Consider the following 22,265-nt stretch of genomic DNA (forward strand, 5'->3'; position numbering starts at 1 on the left):
TCCTGGTCCCACCCCTTACTAGTTGGAGAACTTCAGCCAAGTTATATAACTTCTCTGTGACCCTCTAATATATGAAATGGGGATAGTATTATAGCATCCGCTTCATAGGGTTGCTGTGAAGATTAAATGAGACAATCGTGGGAAGTGCTTGGCATTGTGACTGGTATAGAGTAAGCACTCAGTACATTTAGCTATTATTATTGGGACTGTTGCATTGATTCTAAAGTTTTATAGCATGGTAATTGTTCTCCTATAATTAGGTGGTAAGTGGTGTGAACATTTAGTGATTAAAATGATAGCTGCCACAGGATTACCTTACACTGCACTCTTCGAGTCCCAGTCAGAAGTCACCTGGACCTCATTGGTATACGAAGTGATGGAGAGTCTTGCAAGGTCAAAACGTGTCAGAGATAGGGAGTATTTTAGGCATTTATTTTCACTTTTATAACTTCCTTTTTGAAGGTAGAAAGACCAGAAAGCATTAACTTCTACCTGTGACCTTGGCTCAAATACAGGGAAAAAACCCCACAAAAATCTACCATTGCTTCTGACTCAGGAGAATCAGGAGACTTACCTTTCTGTACAGCCTATCCATGCTGAGGCTAAAATAAGCTGCTCTTGGGCAGAAGCTGGAGCAGAGTAGTCCAGGCAAGAAGGACCTCAGACAGAGAAACATCCAGGTAGGCATTAGAGTCCTGGATGTCAAAACACAGGGTGAGTACTCCAGTGGAAAAAAAAGAGGCAGAAAACTGGAGTTCAGGAGATCAAGAAAGAAATTAACCCAGGTCAAAGCAAGCTGAAATTCTGGAGGTGGGAAGGCAAACAAGGTAGATGGTCTCAAGGTCACTAAAGGCAAATGTCTGGCACCCAGGGAGAGGCAACAGGAAGAGAGCCTGGCATCAGGATACAGACTCCCTTGTGCCTTTCTGTCATGTGGCTTCCTGCTGCAACTCTATAGCCTACTTCGACAGGAGCACCAGCATGGACCGGGGCACAGAAACCTGAGATAGGCTGCAGGGGCCTCCAGTAGTACACCTAGTATCTCTAGCATTTTATACTCAGTCTCTGGACCTGGAGGGCAGCAACAGGCTGCAAAACAAATCCTTCTAGGTGTCTTGCATTCCAAGGGCAGTGTGGGCATATGGGTTCCCTAGGAGAAAAACCCAAGGTGCTATAAGGGATACTAGAAGCAGGATCCAGGGCTGGAGAAAGTTGCTGATAGGTAAGATTAAGATATGGGCTGCAATCCCCAAGAGGAAAAAGGTGGGAGAAGCTGGGCAGCAGGGGCAGATCCCGAAAGACAATTTAGTTAGTTATCTGGATCATCTCTACAGGGTCTGGCATTGGATGCTTAGGTGGGTGATGGGGGAGGAAGGGCTCAATGTTTCTGCAGGGCACATCAGAAACTTGGTATAAAACAATGGCTTATCTTCAAAACTTCTTTGCTGATGGGGATTGATTCTTAATGAAGGGCCACCACTCTAGCTGTCAGTGAGGCTTCCTCACTCAGACAAATTTGTTCTCTCTGACATATGCTTGCTTAGTATCTGTACTTTTAACAGTACTAACTTGTTCAGTGATTTTTTTCCTACTCATACAAAAGAAGAGACTGAATGAATGAGTGAATGAACGAATGAATTGGTCCAGGATGTGGGTGTGGAGGAGCCAAAAGGATAGTCTTAACCTATCTTACATCTGGCCTGCCAACCCAGGAAGTAGCAAAGCAAAGAGGGGATAGAACAGAGGAATGAGCGGGAATGAAATTCTTCTCCTTTGGTCAGGAGGGTGTGCAGTCATTTTTTTCTCCACCTGCCCTACGCTTAGGCATGGCTGCACAGGTATAACTTGCTTAAGGAGACAGCAGGCCATCCTGATAACACAAGAACTTCACCCAGCTTGCCCACAAACTCCTGAGATCTCTTTCTATGAGCCCATTAGATTTCAGTTCTCCATTGCTACCAACTCAAAAGGGTCAGGAGGCTGGGCGCGGTGGCTCATGCCTGTCTCTACTAAAAATACAAAAATTAGCTGCACGTGGTGGTGGGCCCCTGTAATCTCAGCTACTTGGGAGGCTGAGGCAGGAGAATCACTTGAACCAGGGAGGTGGAGGCTGCAGTGAGCTGAGATTGTGCCACTGCACTCCAGCTTGGGCAGCAGAGTGAGACTCCATCTCAAAAAAAGGTGGCGGGGGGTGGTCAGGAGACTGAGTTCTGGGGCAAGGATGTGGGCAGGACAGTCTTGGTAAGAATAGCGTGAAACTGAATGACACCCAGGTAGGCATGAAGGTTCCCACACTGATGGATGGTCTGCTATTAGGATTGGGTTTTCTACCTGTTCTTTAGGCCAAAGAGGAAGATCCCTTTCAAGGTTAAGTGGATGGTTACCTGGGACCGTCTCAGAGTGATTTTGTCCCATTGGGCCAAATCCAGGGTTTCCTTGGACTTGATGTAACACACCTACTGTGCCCCTTATTTGTGTGGGCTCCCAGGCTATAGTCAGGGGTCATCTGAAATCTCAGGGACCAGCCTCTGCCTGGCGCTCCACGTCTGTTTCTTCTAGCTAGGCTGGCTGGAGAATGCTCTGTTCTTACTTATTTAGCCAGTGGGCATGTTAGTGAGATGAGCTCCTATTAGGCTGGATTGTATTTTTGGGATCTGATTTTACCCCGTCCTCATTATAACAGCCCCCAGGGACATTCAGTGTGAGGTCCAGGCTTTGCTGGGGTTGGTTGAACCACTCCCTGACTTCTTGCTTGTCTCTTGGGACGAATTACATCATCTTTTTGACTCTCCATTTCCTTATCTGTAATTTGGGGATAATTATCCATGTCTCACAGTATCACTGTGAGCAATGAATAATTTACACATGTAAAGTACCTAAAACAGTAACTAGCACAAAGCAGGTGCTTGATAAATGAAAGTTGTTGATGTTGTCATAACCAGGATCATAGCTGAGTGCTCCTTATCCTCTGTATTTTTATACTTCTCAAAGGTTTGGGTTTTAAGAACTCATGGACTTTGTTGCTGCCCTGTCTGGGGCGAGCTACCACAGCTCTGGGATGCTTGCCTGTGACTGGTGTGCCTATTCTGTGTGAATACAAGAGATATCTCCTTGTTGGGAGTTCAGGGCCCATACTTTCTTTTCTTTTCTTTCTTTCTTTCTTTCTATTTTTTTTTTTTTTTTGAGATGCAATCTGGCTTTGTCACCCAGGGGCTACAGTGTTATGGCATGGTCTTGGCTCACTGCAACCTCTGCCTCCTGGGTTCAAGCAGTTCTCCTCCCTCAACCTCCCGAGTAGTTGGGATTACAGGTGCGCACAACCACGTCTGGCTAATTTTTGTAGAGACAGGGTTTTACCATATTGGCCAGGCTGGTCTCAAACTCCTGACCTCAAGCTATCTGCCAGCCTCGGCCTCCCACAGAGCTGGGATTACAGGTGTGAGCCACCACGCTTGGCAAGGGCCCACACTTTGTATTATTGGTTTAAAATACCCTTGCTTTCTTTGCCCCCATACCTTCAACTTACCAGTTAGGGGACTCAAGATAAAACTAACACACCTGTATTTCCTGGTTACTATGTGCCAGGCACTATTGTAAAAGCTCGATTGTATTATCCAGGTCACAGAGAGGTTGAGTAACTTATCCAAGTGCACACAGCCAGTAAATGAGAGAGCTAGGATTTGATCCCAAGGCTTTGAGGGGTGACCACAAGTTGTGCCCCTCCACTGGAAGTGTGGGGTGGAGGGAGAAGATATTGCTGTCTCCCCTTTAGACAAAGTAGAAAAGTGATAAGAGAAACAATGAATAGGGAACAAGACCATGTGGTCACAGCTTGGTCACCTCTCAGCTGTCTGTGCCCAACTCACTTTAACATGTTTGAATCTCTGTTTCCAACTTTTTAAAGGGGAAAAATGAAGCTCTTCTTACTGTTCTGGAGATAACATGGAATCACATACATGAAAGTGCTTTGAAAATCATAAGACACTGTACAAACACCCAGGCAGAATAAAGCATTTTAATACAACAACTTGCTCTAATTCAAATAACACGTTTTATTTCATTTGAATTATCTAATAAATTAAAGCCAAAACAATATTTCCGCATGAATGCTCAGGTCAGTGTCTTCATTCTGAATTTCACTTAATATGGGGACTGCAATCTCACATGCAGTTCTCCTGTTTGTTTACAATGATAATTTGTGGGATTCTTTCAATTCAATTTGATCCTTTTCAAAACAATAGCTTATGGGCAAATACGCTTACTCATTATCCCAATGAGCTTTTAATGATACACTACATTTGGGATTTTTCTTTTTTCGTAACCTGGAAATTTAACTTGGCTGAGGTCACTGTATAAAGACTTACTCTTCTTTTTGTTTTTGGCTTTTAGACTGCTGGAGAACCTTGATGCCCATCTTAAAGAGCTGGTCTCCTTCATCTGTAAAATTTTTCTCTGCTTGCTTTTGTACTATACATGAATAAACAAGAAAAAATAAAACTAATATTACTTCTATGTTCTATATTTTAAAAATAATGTGCTAATATAATTTGTTGGCATATTAGTTTGAGTTTTGCTCTACTTATTTGTTTAACCTCTGTATTCAAGAAGATCTGTTAATATTATCCCTTAGCTGAGGAGCAGTGGTAGGTCAGAAGGCAGAAGCTGCCTAAAAACGTATTCCCTGCTGGTTTTTGTGAAAGGATCTGGAAGGTGAAGTAGATAAGAGAGATGCTCCTGATGGGAAAAGGGATGCTTTCGGTCTAGGGAAGGGATACAAGGTTCTCCAAGCAGAAGGCAGGAGATGCCTGGTATATCAGAGGGGCAGGATCTTCGCCCTGCCTGGTAAAGACTCCCGGCTCTTGGCCCTGGCTGGCAAAGATTCTCTTGTCTGAGCATAGCACAGTAAAACTCAGAGCCACAGGATTCCAAAAAAACATGAGGACGTGGGCAACAGGCATCTCCAAGATAACCAGTGTGAATTGCTTTAAAAATTTTGTTGACTGGGTGTGGTGGCTCACACCTGTAATCCCAACACTTTGGGAGGCTACGGCAGGTGGAACACGAGGTCAGGAGTTCAAAACTAGCCAGACCAGCCTGGCCAGGATGGTGAAACTCCATCTCTACTAAAAATACAAAAATTAGCTGGGCGTGGTGGCACCACCTGTAATCCCAGCTACTCAGGAGGCTGAGGCAGAGAATTGCTTGAACCTGGGACGCGGAGGTTGCAGTGAGCTGAGGTCGCGCCACTGCACTCCAGCCTAGGCGACAGAGCGAGACTCTGTCTCAAAAAAAAAAAAAAAAAATTGTTATTGGCCAGGGGTGGTGGCTCACTCCTGTAATCCCAGCACTTTGGAAGGCCAAGGCAGGCGGATCACTTGAGGTCAGGAGTTTGAGACTAGCCTGGCCAACATAATGAAACCCTGTCTCTACTAAAAAATATAAAAATTAGCTGAGGAGTGACGTGCGCATGTAGTCCCAGTTACCAGGAGGCTGAGATGGGAGAATCCCTTGAACTCAGGAGGCAGAGGTTACAAGTGAGCTGAGATCACGCCACTGCACTCCAGCCTTTGTGACAGAGCGAGACTCCGTCTCAAAAAAAAAAAAAAAAAAGCTTTTCCTACCTAAGGCTTTTCCACCTCCCAGGACCCTTTCTAAGACCTGGGGAAGGCACAGAGAGAGAATACTCATAATAACTTGCCTCGTAGGTTGAGGGCTCAGAATCAGTTTTGTAGAATTCAAGGAAAATGAAGAAATTAAATTTTACCTGCTACAGTGATATTTTCCAAATGTTTATGTAACACTTTGCAATTAAAAAAAAATCATCACCAGTTTATAGTTGGGGAAAGCTGGCTGTGGGACGAGTCAGACTTCAAGATATAAAGATCCTTCCACCAATGTGTGCATGTGCACACACACAATTTCTCTCTCTCTCACACACACACTCACATACACACACATACTCACACACATGCAACCTTTTACAACATCACAGTGCCTCTTGAAGTCCATTACAACACTTACTGAAATCTTTGATTAGAAGAACCATGCTTGAAGCCATTTCAAAGGAAAGGCATTTGGGATTTGATGCCTCATTAACAAGACCACAAAGAACAAGTAGCTCTCTTGTTTTTTATCTTTCTGACAAGCAATCAGAGTTGCTCACTTTCCTTTTTAAATTAAATTTAAAAAATTAAAAATTTAAAAACTAAAAACAATTCTTAACTGAAAAACCTATTTAAAATTATTTTGAATACTTCACGTTATCCAACCAATTTAGTAATACCAGGTACTTTCAGGATCTAATTTCTGCTCTGAGTTATCTGTTATCTATACTTCTAATTAAAGGGGGAAAAATAAGGGAGAAAACCTAATAATCTGTGTGTGGTGTAACAACAGCTCCTATGAAAATGCTTTTAGAGAGTGAAAATAAATTTTGAAAGATTGGCTCTGTATACATATACATATGAGAAATGATTTACCACTACAAATTTCTACCTATGGCTTTTACTTTTATTTGTAATTCTTTTTTGGCTTTCCAAATGTATTGCAATTCAATTATTCTTTTTCTTCACTCTGTTGTCCCGGCTGGAGTGCAGCGGTGAAATCTTGGCTCACTGCAACCTCCCCCTCCTGGGTTCAAGTGATTCTCATGCCTCAGCCTCTGAGTAGCTGGGAGTACAGGCGCATGCCACCATGCCCAGCTAATTTTTGTCTTTTTGGTAGAGATGCGGTTTCACCATGTTGGCCAGGCTGGTCTTGAGCTCCTGACCTCAAGTGATCCGCCCGCCTCAGCTTCCCAAAATGCTGGGATTACAGGCATGAGCCACCACACTCGGCCTCTGTTTATTAAAATACCAAAAAACTATGATATTGATTGATCAAATTTTCTTTACTATAAGAGCATTCAGGGCCAAGCGCAGAAACAGTCAAAATAAAAATGGATATGACTTACCTAATGGGAAAAATGATTTACAGGAAACACTTTCAATAATGTCAGGTAAATAAAGTATTACTTTCAATAAACAACCCATTGCTTAAAATACTTGTAAAAACTTGCAATACACTTATTTTAAAGCAAAAAAATGTATTTATGGACCCAGTTTTCAAATTTTTCATCCGTTGATATTAAATTATGTTCTCTATTGCATGATTCTGCGTGTTTGTAGCTTTGAGAAGCAGTAGGAGCACAGACTCAAGTCAGACTGTCTAGATTTGGAATGTCATTTACTAGGTACCAACTATACAGCCTTGGGAAGATTATTTAACCTCTCAGTGCCTACATCACCGCATTGTAAAATGGGAATTATAATAGCCCCTCCTTCTCAAAAGCAGTGAGAAAATTAAGTACAAGAACTGAAACCTGCCGAGTATCTAAGTACTTTTTAAGTTTCAGCTCTTATTCCAACATAATCGATTTTGCTTTTGATTCTTCACTTGTTTCATGAACCATATTTCTTTCTGCTAAATTAAAAGTTTTTGAAAATGAATTAAGTCCTTGTAACAAATATACAATAATGCATAATTATATAATTAATAAATAAGAACACAATTCCTGTTATTTCAAATTTTGTTGAGTAGATATTTGAAGAGAGATTTTCTTTCTACTTTTAATACAATTTGTTTACCATTTCTCACAATATGACTGGAGTTATTTATGTTTGACAATGATCTGGAGATTGCAAGTAAACTTGATTATTGTAAATATATTTGCTCTTATTCAAACATATTTGAGTCGATTGCATCTTTGACTAAACTCTTTGCTGAATCATTCTTTCTTGGATGAAGTGTTATTTTTAGTAATGGATCGTTATTCTTCCTCCACATCTAGGATTGTATCTTCCTGACACACATAAGGGCAAATGTGAAGAACTCTTCTGATGCATTATTCACAAAATCTGAAGCTGAAGCTGGTTTATATTAAGTACAATTGAAATTAGATTTTAAAAAAAGGATGCAGTGTCTGTGTAGGCTAGATTTTCTGCAGAGGAAAAGAATTTCCCATTTTTATCTCTTTGTATCATTTTAATGATGAAAGCACCTGATTTTTAGTCAAACTAAGATATTCACCTCGCTCACTTGTTAATTTTTTTTAGCTCTATATGATCCTTTATGTGGTTTGTGATGTAAATATAACTTGAGATTCAAAATAATGGAATGTACTATCTTTTTCCTTTTATTTTTCTAGATAGTATTGATTGATTTGTTTTTAAATTTATGTATTAAGGTTTTAGATTTTGTGGTGAAACATATCCAAGACTGAGAAACGCAGCACAGGGCATAGGAAGGAACCAAGCAAGTAGAGAGTTCCAGGAGAAGTTTAGAGCTTTGTAGGGTGGATGGCACTAGAGGGTTGCTCCCTTCCCACAGGCAGCAGGGCTGGGCTGTTACATCCCTGTGTCTGTTAGACAATGGCTACAGGCCACCACCAGGATATCATATTTAATCAGCAGCACTTTTATTTCTTAGTGGCCGTAAAACAATGGTGTATCTTATAACTTTTGACATCTTAAATTTGACACAAATATGGTATATGAATTTGAAACAATATATTTCTCTCTAGTTACTGTTTTGGTGGCATTCTACAATTTTTATGGAGTATTTTCATTATCAATTATAAATATTTTCAAATTTCTGTTCTAACTTATTCAAACAATGTTTAGAAGTGTTTATCACACTTTCCAGACATAAAAGGATTTTAAAAAATTGTCTGCTTATGGCTTGTAATTTTATTGCATTGGGATCAGAGAGCTGAGCAGAATCATATAGATTCCTTGGTTTATGTTGAAACTTGTTTTGTGGTCTTGCATGTGGCCAATTTTTATACAGGTTCCATTTCTTTACTTAAAAAGATTATATATTCTTGGCTGAGTGCAGGAGCTCACACCTGTAATCCCAGCACTTTGGAAGGCCAAGGTAGGTGAATCACTTGAATCAGCCTGGGCTACATGGGGAAACCCCAGTTATACTAATAATACAAAAATTAGCCGAGCATAGTGGCATGTTCCTGTAGTCCCGGCTACTCGGGAGGCTGAGGCACAAGAATTGCTTGAACCCGGCAGGTGAAATTTGCAGTGGGCCGAGATTGTGCCACTGCACTCCAGCCTTGGCGACAGAGTGAGACTCTTCCTCAATAAACAAACAAACAAATATATATTCTTTAATTATTGAATTAAATCCCATATATTATTAAATTGAGCTTTATATGTTCAAATCTTTTTGATTTTTAGTAATTTTTTGTTTGCTGAATCTACCAGTTTCTAAGAGATGTTAAAAAATCTTCAACAATTGTGGATTCGTTCATTTCCTATTGCAAGACTGTTAATTTTTCATTTTTATATTTTGAGGTTATGTTGATGGATACATGCTTAGAATTATCACAACTTCCTTGTGATTGTTCCTTTGAACATTGCATGGTGATTCTCTTTTTCTCCCTATTATTGACTTTACCTTGAAGTCTATTTTGTCTGAAGTTAATATGAGCATTCTTTTAATTAGTGTTGCCTGGGATATCATTTCTATCCAGTTAACCTCAGTTTTTGTGCGTCATATTTTAAGTATGTTTCTTACAAACAGCAGGTAGTCGAGTATGGTATTTTTCTTTCAGTCTAAGAGTATCTGTTCTTTAACTTTTTTTTTTTTTGGACTGCATTCAAGACAATTTCTTCTGATTTCTCTGGTAATTTGTTAATGTTCTCTTCTACTGTGTCTGACCTTCTTAAGCTATCCTTCGATTTTTAATGTGAATGAATACGCTTTTTTTTTTTTTTTTAGAGACAGGGTCTCACTCTGTTGCCTAGGGCAGAGTGCAGTGGTGTGATCATAGCCCACTGTAATCTCAAACTCCTGGGCTGAAGAGATCCTCCCACCTCAGCCTTCCAAGAAGCTGGGACTACTGGTATGTGTCACTATGCTTGGCTAATTTCCTTTTTTCATAGAGACAGACTCTCACTATATTGCCCAGGCTGTTCTCTAATTCTTGGACTTAAGTGATTCTCCCACATCGGCCTCCCAGACTGTTAGGGTTACAGGCGTTTCATTTTTCTTAACTCTAGTGGGTTATTTTACATGGCTGCTTATTCCTTTGCCAGGATGCTTTGTTTTTATGCTTTCTTAATCATTTAAAAATATATTTATTCTGTAGACTTTTTCAGGTTGTTCTACTCTATCAAGTCTTGAGGTGCTGGCTGGGCACGGTGGCTCACACCTGTAATCCCAGCACTTTGGGAGGCTGAGGCGGGCAGATCACCTGAGGTCAGGAGTTCGAGACCAGCCTGGCCAGCATGGTGAGACCCCGTCTCTACTAAAAATATAAAAATTAGCTGGGCATAGTGGTGCACACCTGTAATCTCAGCTACACAGGAGGCTAAAGTAGGACAATCGCTTGAACCCGGGAGACGGAGACTGCAGTGAGCCGAGATTGCACCACTGCACTCCAGCCTGGGCGACAGAGTGAGACTCCATCTCCATCCCCCCAAAAATACTTGGGATGCTGTGCCTCTTACTGTGTGTGCGGTCAGTGTGCATGTACGTTGACTCACTGAGTGGATTTTTTTTTCACTTGTGTATTTTCTAAAATCTTCTTGTGAGTTTCTCCCTAGTAAGGCTTTATTTGTGGGAATTGTGAGATTGTTTCTCCAGAGTGAGTTTGTGTTGCTTCTGTCAGGTTTCCAGAGTCATTATTTTATTGACTGAAGAAAAATTTTATATTGGTTTAGAAGTTTTCACCGAAAAAATCAGGTAGCATAAATTCAAATCTAAATCTGTGTGAGGCTCAGGGCTGTGGTGAAGGTTTTACCAGGGAGAGGTTTTTCCCTGTGAGAGCTTCAATAGAGAACAAGTTTCCTTGATATTTGCCTACTATGGCGGGTGGTGATTGGTTGGTTGGTTGGTTTTCCCTAATCTTCTCTTTTGCTGTCTGAACATCTCCATGAAACTCCTAGCTTTATTCATAGCTCTTCTTTCCAATTCCCTTCTCAAAAGTCCTAATGTCCTTTTTCCTTCCCCAATCTGGGACTTAAAATACAAGGCTCAGCCTTTACCAGCTCTGACTACAACTCCCCAAAACATCAACTACATACTTGCTTTTCATTATTTCTAACATTTGAGGATTTCAGTTCCTTGTGAGCCCAATTCTGCCTTTAAAACATTTAAAGTTATGGCATACGTTAGGCATCATTTTTAGGTATTTGTAGCAAGAAGATTTTCCTTTTGGATCAACCCACCATTTTGCTAGAATGAGAGATCTTTAGAAGTCTTCTTTTAAAATCAATTCACATACATAAAACTGTGGGCTGATTTAAAGAAAAACTTTTAGTAAATACCAGGAAAGGTATTAAATGGTGAGCAGTTTGGGTTCCTTGATAAGCAGACCGTAAGAGTCAGGGTTTTTGTTAAGAAGTGACCGTCAGAACCACATCTAAAGAAGAAGTTGGACTGGGCAGAGGGAGAAACTGTGATGCGGGCTCACATGGCTGCAAGAGAAACACCTGGCTGACCCCACAGGTGGAGCTCTGTGGAGCTAAAATGGCCTGTTAAAGGGTTGTCTCAGGTTAGGGTTAGATGATCCTGCCTGCATACTCCTGTATCAATTGGCCATTGGAAGTGAGCTGCCCCAGGAAGGAGGCATGACCTCAGCTATGCAGCTGTCTGTACCTGAAAACAGTCCCTTCAGAGACTGACTGCCAAAGGCTGTCTGCAGACTGTACTCCCAGCAATTGGGCAACTAGTTCCTTGTTGAAGGGGGTCTGAAGAGCAGCACTCCACAGTGTCCATTCCAAATATACCGAAAAATAATCAATAAAATGAAATGCAAATATTAAATTTAGCCTAGCTGGTAATAGGCCCCAGAAGCAGCAGAACGGAATGCCAAGACTGACTTAAGACAAGGTTCCAAGATACCTCCCTTTAACCTAGAGCACAGTGGTGATTGGGTACAATCATCAAAATTAATGATGATTAATTCTAAGGGGTGCCAGGAAGGACATGACCTGTAGTGTCCCAGTGGCCTGCAGGAATAGGTTCCACTGTTCCTACTGCATGATTGGTTATTGATTTGTCTTGCTAACAGTTTAATACAAATAATTATTCTTTTAGACTTCATTCTGACTCATATGGAAGAATTAGCTGTTGAAGTTATGGTGTTAAAATACCCTGAGGAAAAGTGAACATGCCATTTTAAAAAAGGTAATGGATGCGAAAGCATCGTGTTCATCTATAAAATACTATCCAAATGTACTCTAAAAAAGTTAAGCCTTATTATTTTTATGTAGCACTATATTGTAATGTAGCATACAGAGAATGCTAAATTTGGAGTTAGAAGATCTAGTTTACATCCTAGCTCTCTACAAAAAGAATTCAACTCAATGCAATTCAGCAAATATTTCTTCATTCCAACTATGCGACAGATACAGTGCCAGGCACAGATCTTGCCTTTAGGCTATGGGGGTATAAATGCTATTTGTTATATGTGAGAAATTCTGGGTAAAGAGACAGGTGGCAAAATTCCAAGAATGGGTAAATAGTTTTCTCTATTTTTAAAATGTAGAGAAATTTATTTATATTCTGAAACTATAATGATGTTAATCTCTTTAATTTTTAGAACAGATTATTATATGTGTTTTGTGAGAATTCCATTAAGAATACTTAATCACTAAGAATTAGAAAGAATGTTTGAGAATAAGTTAAATCCCATTTCTCTTTTGTGAAGGACTGGTAGGTCTGTGGAATAGCATTTATAGAACACCTATATCTCACACATATCCTGTGCACAAAATGTTTAAATGGGAACTAAATAAGAATAGACTTCAATAAGGTTCTGAGCCAGTCTGATAATCATGTGTAACCCATATTCTTGTTTCATTCCACAGTTTATGAAGTTCAAACTCTCCTCTAGGGAAGGTAGCTTCTCCACGGCTTCCTCTACTTTCTTAACTCTTAGTTAAATAGGTACTGTTCCCAAGCTGTGTCTCATGGACCCACAGTGAAACTTAATATCTCCTTGAGTTGTCCCAAAAGGATATTTACTCTTACAAAACATTTATGAGGAATACAAATTTTATCTATGATTTCGTAGCACAGAAAGAGAAGATGAGTTATCCCAGGAACAAAAACAATTTTTAATGATCATCTTAGACATTGCTGACTTAAAAATATCAGTTGGAATCCCCCAACTTTGAAGTTTCACTAACTTTTCAATTTAGCGCAGCCAATCACCATCTTTCTTGCTCCTCATATCTCCTGTTTCAAAAACAAAATGTCAACATTCCTCTCCCTGGTTCTGCAGGGCAATGTCTTTCCATCCTTGAAGACTTGGCATCAGCTGACACCAGGCTTCTGTGTTGCAGGGAGGTGGGAGAGCAGGAGGGGGTGTTTACCAGCCACGAATGCTTGTTAAGACATGACCCCAGGCCCTCAGCACACTGCCGTACAAAGGCAATGCACACCGTGTAAGACATTCTGGTAAATACAATTTTTTCACCCGCATCACATGCAGATTTTTATCTTATCTGTATTTGGTTAGATATTCCTGACCAAACAATTACATTTGCCCACCCACTAATAAGATACCCAGTCACCAATAAAACTCTAAAGATTTATGGTGTATTACTGTGGGCCCTAGGTGCTAAATTTGGCCCATCTTGCTAACTTCTCTAAAAAAGAACATGTGTAAAAGATTGGAAGTGATATGCTTGTCAAAATTTCGAATGACAGAAAGCTAGGAGAGAATAACTAATGAATTCGTTAATGCAATCAATAGGCTGGAATAATGGTCCAGAATGAAGTTTAATCCACATAAATATAAACTGCCTGTTAATGTAAAATATGCACAGTGAAGTTTAATACACATAAATGTAAAATATTACACTTAAATTCAAAAATGTAGACAAACACATAAGGATTAGGAGACACCTGGTTGTGTTGGTCAATTTCATGTGTCAGTTTGGCTTGGCTATCATCCTTAGTTATTCAAACAGGAATCTAGTTGTTGCTGTGATGCTGTTTTGTAGCTATGATTAAAACCCATCAAAAGGAGATGATTTTAGATAATCTGGGTTGGCCTGAATCCATCAGTTGCAAAGACTTAAGAATGGAGCTGCGGCTTCTCTGAGTAAGAAAAAAATTCCGCCTGTGGATAGCAGCTTCAGCTTATGCCCAAGAGTTCCAGCCTGTTCTCCCTGATAGCCTGCTGTTTACACATGGGACTTGCCCCTCCAGCCCCACAATCGCATACGCCAATCTCTTACAATAAATTCCTAAGTATAGACATCTCCTACTGTTTTTTGTTTTGTTTTGTTTTGTTTTCTGGTTGAACCCTGACTTCTACACTGACTTAGTACTTTTAGGTGAGGACCTGTAACGTTCCTTTTTACTGTAAGATTCTGAAACTTTATTTTACTAACTATGCTTCCACTATGTGCCACTAAAAGCTCTTTATCCTTTTAGTTCATCATGCCATCTAATCTCCCCGGTCTGGTGTGTTGGATATCTTCTAATTGCCTTTGCTTTTTTTTTTTTTTTTTTAGGGGGACGGAGTCTCTCTCCGTTGCCCAGGCTGGAGTGCAGTGGCGAGATCTCGGCTCACTGCAAGCTCTGCCTCCCGGGTTCACGTCATTCTCCCGCCTCAGCCTCCCCAGTAGCCGGGACTACAGGCGCCGCCACCACGCCCGGCTAATTTTTTGTATTTTTAGTAGAGACGGGGTTTCGCTGTGGTAGCCAGGATGGTCTCGATCTCCTGACCTCGTGATCTGCCCACCTCGGCCTTCCAAAATGCTGGGATTATAGACGTCAGCCACCGCGCCCGGCTTTTTTTTTTTTTTTTTTTTTTTTTTTTGAGACAGGGTCTCCCTCTGTCGCCCAGGCTGGAGTACAGAGGCGCAATCTCAGCTCACTGCAGCCTCCGCCTCCTGGCCTCAAGTGATCTTCCTGCCTCAGCCTCCCAAGTATCTGGGATTACAGGCACATGCCACCACACCCAACTAATTTTTGTGGTTTTGGTAGATACAAGGTTTCACCATATTGGCCAGGCTGGTCTCAAACTCCTGAGCTTAGGCAATCCTCCTACCTCAGCTTCCTGAAGTGCTGGGATGATAGGCATAGGCCATGGCCGCCGGCCTTTTGATTGCCGTTCTAGATCCCACTCCATCCTGTTCTGTGCCTTGGGACTCTAACCCGTAAGGACCACATCGCATCAATGGACTCCCTTTCCTTTCTGCTTCTGAAGAGATTTGGTCGAAAAGCATCACTAGCAGGGGATATGAAGGGTAAGCAGGAAGTGAGGTGGGGCTGTTTCTTCCTTGCCTCCTCAATCTGGGTCTCTGCAGGCTGGCTTTGTTCTTGACTTGAGGCCATAGTTCTGTCACAGAGCCTTCTCCACATACCTCTAGTAGCCACCACTGCCCTGTGGCACTTCAGGGCCATGGGGTGGTAATGCCAGTCCTGCTACTCGCCCCAGGGGGAACTTTGTGGTTTCCCCATATCCTGTGTACGCCTTTAGAAATAAATAGTCTCTTTATTAAACTCTTCTCAAATGACTCAATTTAAACGTGCCATTTGTTTCCTGCCAAATCCCTAACTTCAGTTAGCTAAGCATGTCAACATTTCGAAGTCATATCTAGAGCCAATTCTTCAAATGGGCAGTGAACCAGTCTTTTGGAGCTAAATGTGAGGAAAAAATACGCTTAAATATTAAGATTTAAAAACGTGAAAATCCTTGTCAAAGCCGGACTCTCAGAAACAACAGAGACTAACATCAATGAGTTCATCCAGCCCCAAAACTATTCTCTTTCTCCTCTATAACCCATGGTTCATAGCCCATGGTTCTCAATTTCTGTCTATTGCTCCTATTAGCAGTGATCACTTTTCTGTATTTACTTGTGTCAGAAGAACACATTTTCTGATGATCAACCTTCCTTATTGTTGTCAGTTCAAATTCTGAATCTAAAATATTGGGTAACAGCCTGGGCAACATAGCAAGCCCTCATCTCTACTAAAAATTTAAAAAATTAGTTGGGCGTGGTGGCGCAGGCCTATAGTCCCAGCTACTCAGGAGGCTGAAACAGGAGTCTCTCTCTCTCTCTCTCTCTCTTTTTTTTTTTTTTTTTGACATAGTCTCTGTCTCTGTCGCCCAGGCTGGAGTGCAGTGGCGAGATCTCGGCTCACTGCAAGCTCCGCCACCCAGGTTCACGCCATTCTCCTGCCTCAGCCTCCCAAGTAGCTGGGACTATAGGTGCCTGCCACCACGCCCGGCTATTTTTTGTATTTTTAGTAGAGACGGGTTTCACCGTGGTAGCTAGGATGGTCTCCATCTCCTGACCTCGTGATCCGCCCGCCCCAGCCTCCAGAAGTGCTGGGATTACAGGTGTGAGCCACCTCGCATGGCCCGACAGGAGTATCTCTTGAGCCCAAGGTGCGGAGGATGCAGTGAGCCAAGATCATGCAGCTGCACTCCAGCCTAGATAACAGAGTGAGACCCTGTCTCAAAAAAATAAAATAAATTAAAATAAAACAAAGGTAGAAGCCTGCAGAATTTAATGCTTTTGTGTGTATAAATATTTATGACTATATCCTAAGACTTCTCAGAAAGCAGCTCTAAAATTTGATTTTATATTGCATGTAGTCATTTTAAATTTACATGTGAAAAGATATTCTACTTACAATGATTCTTATTTCTCAAGATATCTTTATTTTGAATTCCTTTTATTCTTATTTTACGTTGATTCTTCTTTTTTTCTAAGAGATTTTTTCTTTTATTGATTACATTACTTGATGTTCTTTGTTCCAATATGTGTGGTAAATATTGTTTGATTTCGTTCGCTGATACCTACAAAGAAAAAGACTGTTGCTCATTTTGTTCATGTGTGAGTTTTTTCAAATGAAACAAAGGAAAGTGAAAAATTCATATATTCATGGCAAAAATACAAGCTTAATGCAATTACTCTAATTCTTGCTTTTTTCAAATCAAAATGACAGATGGCTTACTTCACTTTAGAAATCCATATGTTTTATGAATAAAAACCTTTTAAACCTATTATATTGTCATCCGAACTGCAGAGTCAAGCATTAAAAGCTAAATGTTATAAATAAAATAGTAGGAGAATTTAACCAATTTACCTTCCACTGGTAAGTTGTCATGGTAATGTCAATTGTGTTAGCTAAAAAAAATGAAGATGTTAATATTGCCTTACACATTACAACAAATTTATAATGGGTGGAAAGTATAGAAAATCTTCTGATTGACTTTAAAGTAACAATATTTCCCAAAATATTAAAACAATATTTCCCAAAGGTCCTTTTCAGAAGTTATATAATTACAATTAATCTTTTTTAAGTAGGGTAATAGGCTTAGGGGATTACTTCTGAGTAGTAGAAAATAATGCAGGAATTAAGGGAGAAAATTAAAGCTTTATGAAAGTAAATATTCATGATTTACCTACATAATTTTCAGGGTAAATTATATTGAAAGATTAAAATTTTTCCTTTGTCAATTATTACTATCATTATTATTATTTTTGAGACGGAGTCTCACTCTGTCACCCACGCTGGAGTGCAGTGGCGCGATCTCAGCTCATTGCAACCTCCGCCTCCCGGGATCAAGCGATTGTCCTGCCTCAGCCTCCTGAGTAACTGAGACTACAGGCGCATGCCACCACGCCTGGCTAATTTTTGTATTTTTAGTAGAAACAGGGTTTCACCATGTTGGCCAGGTTGTTCTCAAACTTTTGACCTCTGGTGATCTGCCCTCCTCGGCCTCCCAAAGTGCTGGGAATACAGGCATGAGCCACCGCACCTGGCCTTCTTTGTGAATTACTACTTCTAAGAATCAAGATTTTTTGTTTGATTTTTTTTCCTTTTCTTCAGTATAGTTTAAACTTTCTTTTCTGGCATGCTTAAATCCTTTGAGGTGGTAGCAAAGACATCAGGGCAGTGACCCAGGGGCCAGAGCAAGCAGAGACATGAAGCCATGTAAAGGACTTTTTAACAACAACTTTAGGCTAGGCACGGTGGCTCACACCTGTAATCCCAGCATTGTATGAGACCGAGGTGTCTGGATTGCCTGAGGTCAGGAATTCGAGACCAGCCTGGCCAACATGAAACCCTGTTGCTACTAAAAAAACAAAAAAATTAGCCAGGCCTGGTGGTGCATGCCTGTAATCCCAACTACTCGGAAGGCGAGGCAGGAGAATCGCTTGAACCCTGGAGGCGGAGGTTACAGGGAGCTGAGATCGCACCACTGTACTCTAGCCTGGCAACAGAGTGACTCTCAAAAAATAAAATAAAAATAAAAACAGCTTTAATGAGACATAATTCACATATTATAAATTATATATTAACCCACTTAAAGTGTACAATTCAATGATTGTTTAGAATATTCACAGACTTGTGCAACCATTATCATGGTCAGTTTTAAAACATTTTTATCACCTTAAGAAAAAAACCACAAATCCTTTAGCTATCTCCTTCCCTTCCCTGTACTCCCATCCTCCCTACCCCAACCCTAAGCAACCACTAATCTATGCTTTATCTTTATAGATTTGTCTATTGTGGGACATTGATATGAATAGAATCATATAGTATGTGACTTTTTTGTGTGACTGGCTTCTTTCACCTAGATTTGTTTTCAAGGTTGATCCATGTTGTAGCATATATCAGCACTTCAATTCTTTCTATGGCTAAATTAAATAAAATATGCTCCATGCTGTCATTCAGAGACCCAAGCAGATATTAAATAGATACTGTGCCAGCTTCAACATGTGGATTCCAAGGTCTCCCGGAGCATCAGTATCTAGCAGACAGAAAGAGAAAGAGCCTGGGAGATTATGTGGAGAAAAGGTTTCTGTTTTGTTTTGCTTTGTGTCATTTGGCTTGCTTTGCTTTCTTGGTTTGCTTTGCTTTCTTTAATAGGCCAGACCTGAAAGGGGCACATAGTGCTTTTAGCCACTTTCTTTTTTTAAATTTTAATTAAAATTTATTAGATGTTTAGTAAGTACATAATAGCTCAGTAAACATAAGATTTTTTTGGTTTGTTTGTTTGTTTAAATTTCCACAGGTTTTGGGGGAACAGGTGGTATCTGGTTACACGAGTAAGTTCTTCAGTGGTGATTTGTGAGATTTTGGTGCACACATTACCCAAGCAGTATACACGGAACCCCATTTGTAGCCTTTATTCCTCACCCTCTTCCCACCCTTTCCCCCAAATTCCCCCAAAGTCCATTGTGTCATTCTTATGGCTTTGCATCCTCATAGCTTAGCTCCCACTTATGAGTGACAACATCCAATGTTTGGTTTTCCATTCCTGAGTTACTTCGCTTGTAATAATATTATCCAGTCCCATCCAAGTTGCTTTGAATGCTGTTAACTCATTCCTTTTTATGACTGAGTAGTATTCCATATATATATATATATATAGAGAGAGAGAGAGTAGTATTCCATGTATACATATAACATATATAGATGTGTATCTACACACATAACATATATGCATATATGTACATATATACATATATGTATATAGATACACATATGTATATATGTATATATGTTATTGTATAGATACACATATGTATATATGCATATACGTTATGTGTATAGATACAATATGTATATATGTATATGTGTATACATGTATATATGTAATGTATACACATATGTGATATATATGTAATGTATATACATATGTGATATATATGTATGTATGCAATGTATATACATATATGTATGTATGCAATGTATATACATATATGTATGTATATATCACAGTTTATCTGCTCATTGATTGATGGGCATTTGGGCTGGTTCCATATTTTTGCAATTGTGAATTGTGCTGCTATAAACCTGTGTGCAAGCATCTTTTTTGTATAATATCTTTTCCTCTGGGTAGATACCCAGTAGTGGGATTGCTGGATCAAATGGTAGTTCTACTTTTAGTTCTTTAAGGAATCTTCACAGTTTTCCACAGTGGTTGTTCTAGTTTACATTCCCACAGCAGTGTAGAAGTATTCCCTTTTCACCACATCCATGCCAGCATCTATTATTTTTTGATTTTTTTGATTATGGCCATTCTTGCAGGAGTAAGCTGGTATCACATTGTGGTTTTGATTTGCATTTCCTGCTTTCAGCCACTTTCTGTTAGCCCCACCTAACTGCAAGAGGACTGAGAAACATAATCTATTTAGGTATCTGGAAGAAGAGAACACGGACTTTCATGAGCATCCTGCACTCTCTGGTATAGTGGAATTGTATGTTATTGCCATTTAACTTTAACTTTTCCATTCAACAATAACCAGCATCTAAGTTGAGGAGGCAGTACAAGTTTGGCAAATGCCTGTGATTGTCTGATGTTTCTACTGGCTTCTTTACAGAGGCCAGTGTTTCTTGACTTTGGGTTTCTCCCTCATCCAGAACAACAGCAGAACATTGTCAGAGAGACCAAGCATTAGGGAGCCTTGGAAGACAGAGAGGCTTTCTATGACTCTCCAAGGCATCCAGAGATTAAATAATTTAATAACAAGCATTTTTGGAGCATCACTCTCAGTCCCTGCTCTCAGAACTAGGGAAACAGTCACAAACAAACAACTAAACAAAGTCTCTGCCCTCTTGCAGCTGATTTTCTGCCAGGGAAGATAATAGTCAACTGATAAAAGGAGGTGTTTTTAAAAAGGGAAAGGGGAAAGAAGTGATAAAAGTTAGTGTTATTCGATACAAGGTGGTCAGGGAGAAGTTCTATGATTACATTTGAGTAGACCCCTGTGGGAAGGGAGGGAGTTAGCCAGGCAAATAAACCTCAGGAAGGGAGTTCTGACAGAGGGAATGGCAAACGCAAAGGCGCTGAAGCAGGAACACACAGGTGTGCAAGGAAGACAGGGTAACTGGAGCAGAGTGAGTGGGGTGGGGAGGGGGGGAATAATGAGGCAGAAAGGCAGCGCTGAGGCCAGGCTCAGGACTAGGAGTCGTGTTCTGTGTGAACGGGAGCCCTGTGGAGGGTTCTGAGCAGAGGAGTGATATTGACTGACTTAAATTTCAGAAGTATCATTCTGGCTCGTTTGTGGAGAATATGATATCGTAGAGATGGAGTGGGGAAAAGAGACTAATTGAAATAAGCCACTTGAGAATTGATGGTGACAGTGAAGAAAGAAGATGATAGAGGGGGAAATGGTGATAGTGGTTGTGGTTGGTTTCTGGAGATATTCCAGAAACATTGCTGACAAGATTTTCTGTTGAAGAGCTTATCATGTGAATTTTAGTTTTTAAACAGGAAATGCAATAAAAGCATGTTTGTAAAACTCTCCTGGCCTCATCTATAGACTAGCTATAGCTCTTCATCAGAAAAAGAAGCTGTGTTTAGATAGTCTCTTACATCTTCACTTGCCCTTCTGCCTCTTCACTTCCCTGTATCTTGAAGATCTGAAATAGCCTTTGCCAAAATTATGACAGGGAGAAAATTATGACAGTGAAAGGGATCTGACCTAACCAACTCCATCTTACCTTTAACCTCTAAACTGCCTTTGGTCATTCCTGGGTGTGAGCCAAGCTAACTTTGGGAGAAATGATAATGGCCCTTCCCAAAAACTAAACCACCTTTGTAAAACTAGGTTAGGAGGATGAAAGGGGCCCAAATTCTGCCAAGATGTAGGCATAGTTCAATGATTACCAGCCACTATTCTAGAGGTCACAAGATTTACAACTTCCCCAATGAATCCTGTAAATAACGTCACTATTGTAGAACGTAAGATTGGCCTTTTGAGATGTCTTTTGAGGCCCACCTGTACCAGTGACTCCTCTGTGGTCCCCATCCAGAACTGGATTCAGTGCATAAAGACTGTTTTCCACACCCAGATGATTACATCCCCAACAAATCAGCAGCACCCATTCCCTACCCTCCTGTGTGTCAAACTATCCTTGAAAATCCCTAGCCCTGGAATTTTCAGGGAGGTTGATTTGAGTGATAATAAAACTCCGGTTTCCCATTTAGCCAGCTCTATGTGTATTAAGCCCTTTTTCTATTGCAGTTCCCCTGTCTTGATACATCTATCTGGGCAGAAGGCAAGATGAACCCATTGGGTGGTTACAGATTCACACTGGATAAGTTTTTCTCAAGCATCCCTTTGAACATATCACTGCCCAACTCAAGTCTTCAGTTCTCAGGCACAACACAATAAAATCAAACCACTTTGCACAAAATCTAAGATTCCTCACAGTCTGACCTAAAAATGTCACAGTGAGCTTGTTTTGTTACTACTACCACACCTACACAAACACTGGTGACAGCC

General features: G+C 40.4%; 1 protein-coding gene across 2 annotated transcripts in view; it reads right to left on the reverse strand.

Moving 5' to 3' along the window:
* The window catches only part of SEL1L2 (SEL1L2, ERAD E3 ligase adaptor subunit), a 137,543-nt gene that overhangs the window by 59,043 nt on the left and 56,235 nt on the right, over positions 1-22,265 (reverse strand). The window contains exons 3-5 of one of the 2 annotated variants that reach the window (XM_025399150.1): positions 16,654-16,819; positions 4,365-4,467; positions 575-695 (exon numbers count right to left, since the gene is read on the reverse strand). Coding sequence is in view for 1 of the 2 variants with exons in the window: in XM_025399149.1 (XP_025254934.1) it covers positions 4,365-4,467; positions 16,654-16,819 (269 nt within the window). In the remaining variant the exon portion in view is untranslated. The remainder of the gene's footprint in view (positions 1-574; positions 696-4,364; positions 4,468-16,653; positions 16,820-22,265) is intronic. The other variant, XM_025399149.1, reaches the window with a different exon arrangement.

Source organism: Theropithecus gelada, chromosome 10 (assembly GCF_003255815.1).
Source record: "Theropithecus gelada isolate Dixy chromosome 10, Tgel_1.0, whole genome shotgun sequence".
Taxonomy (NCBI): Eukaryota; Metazoa; Chordata; class Mammalia; order Primates; family Cercopithecidae; genus Theropithecus; species Theropithecus gelada.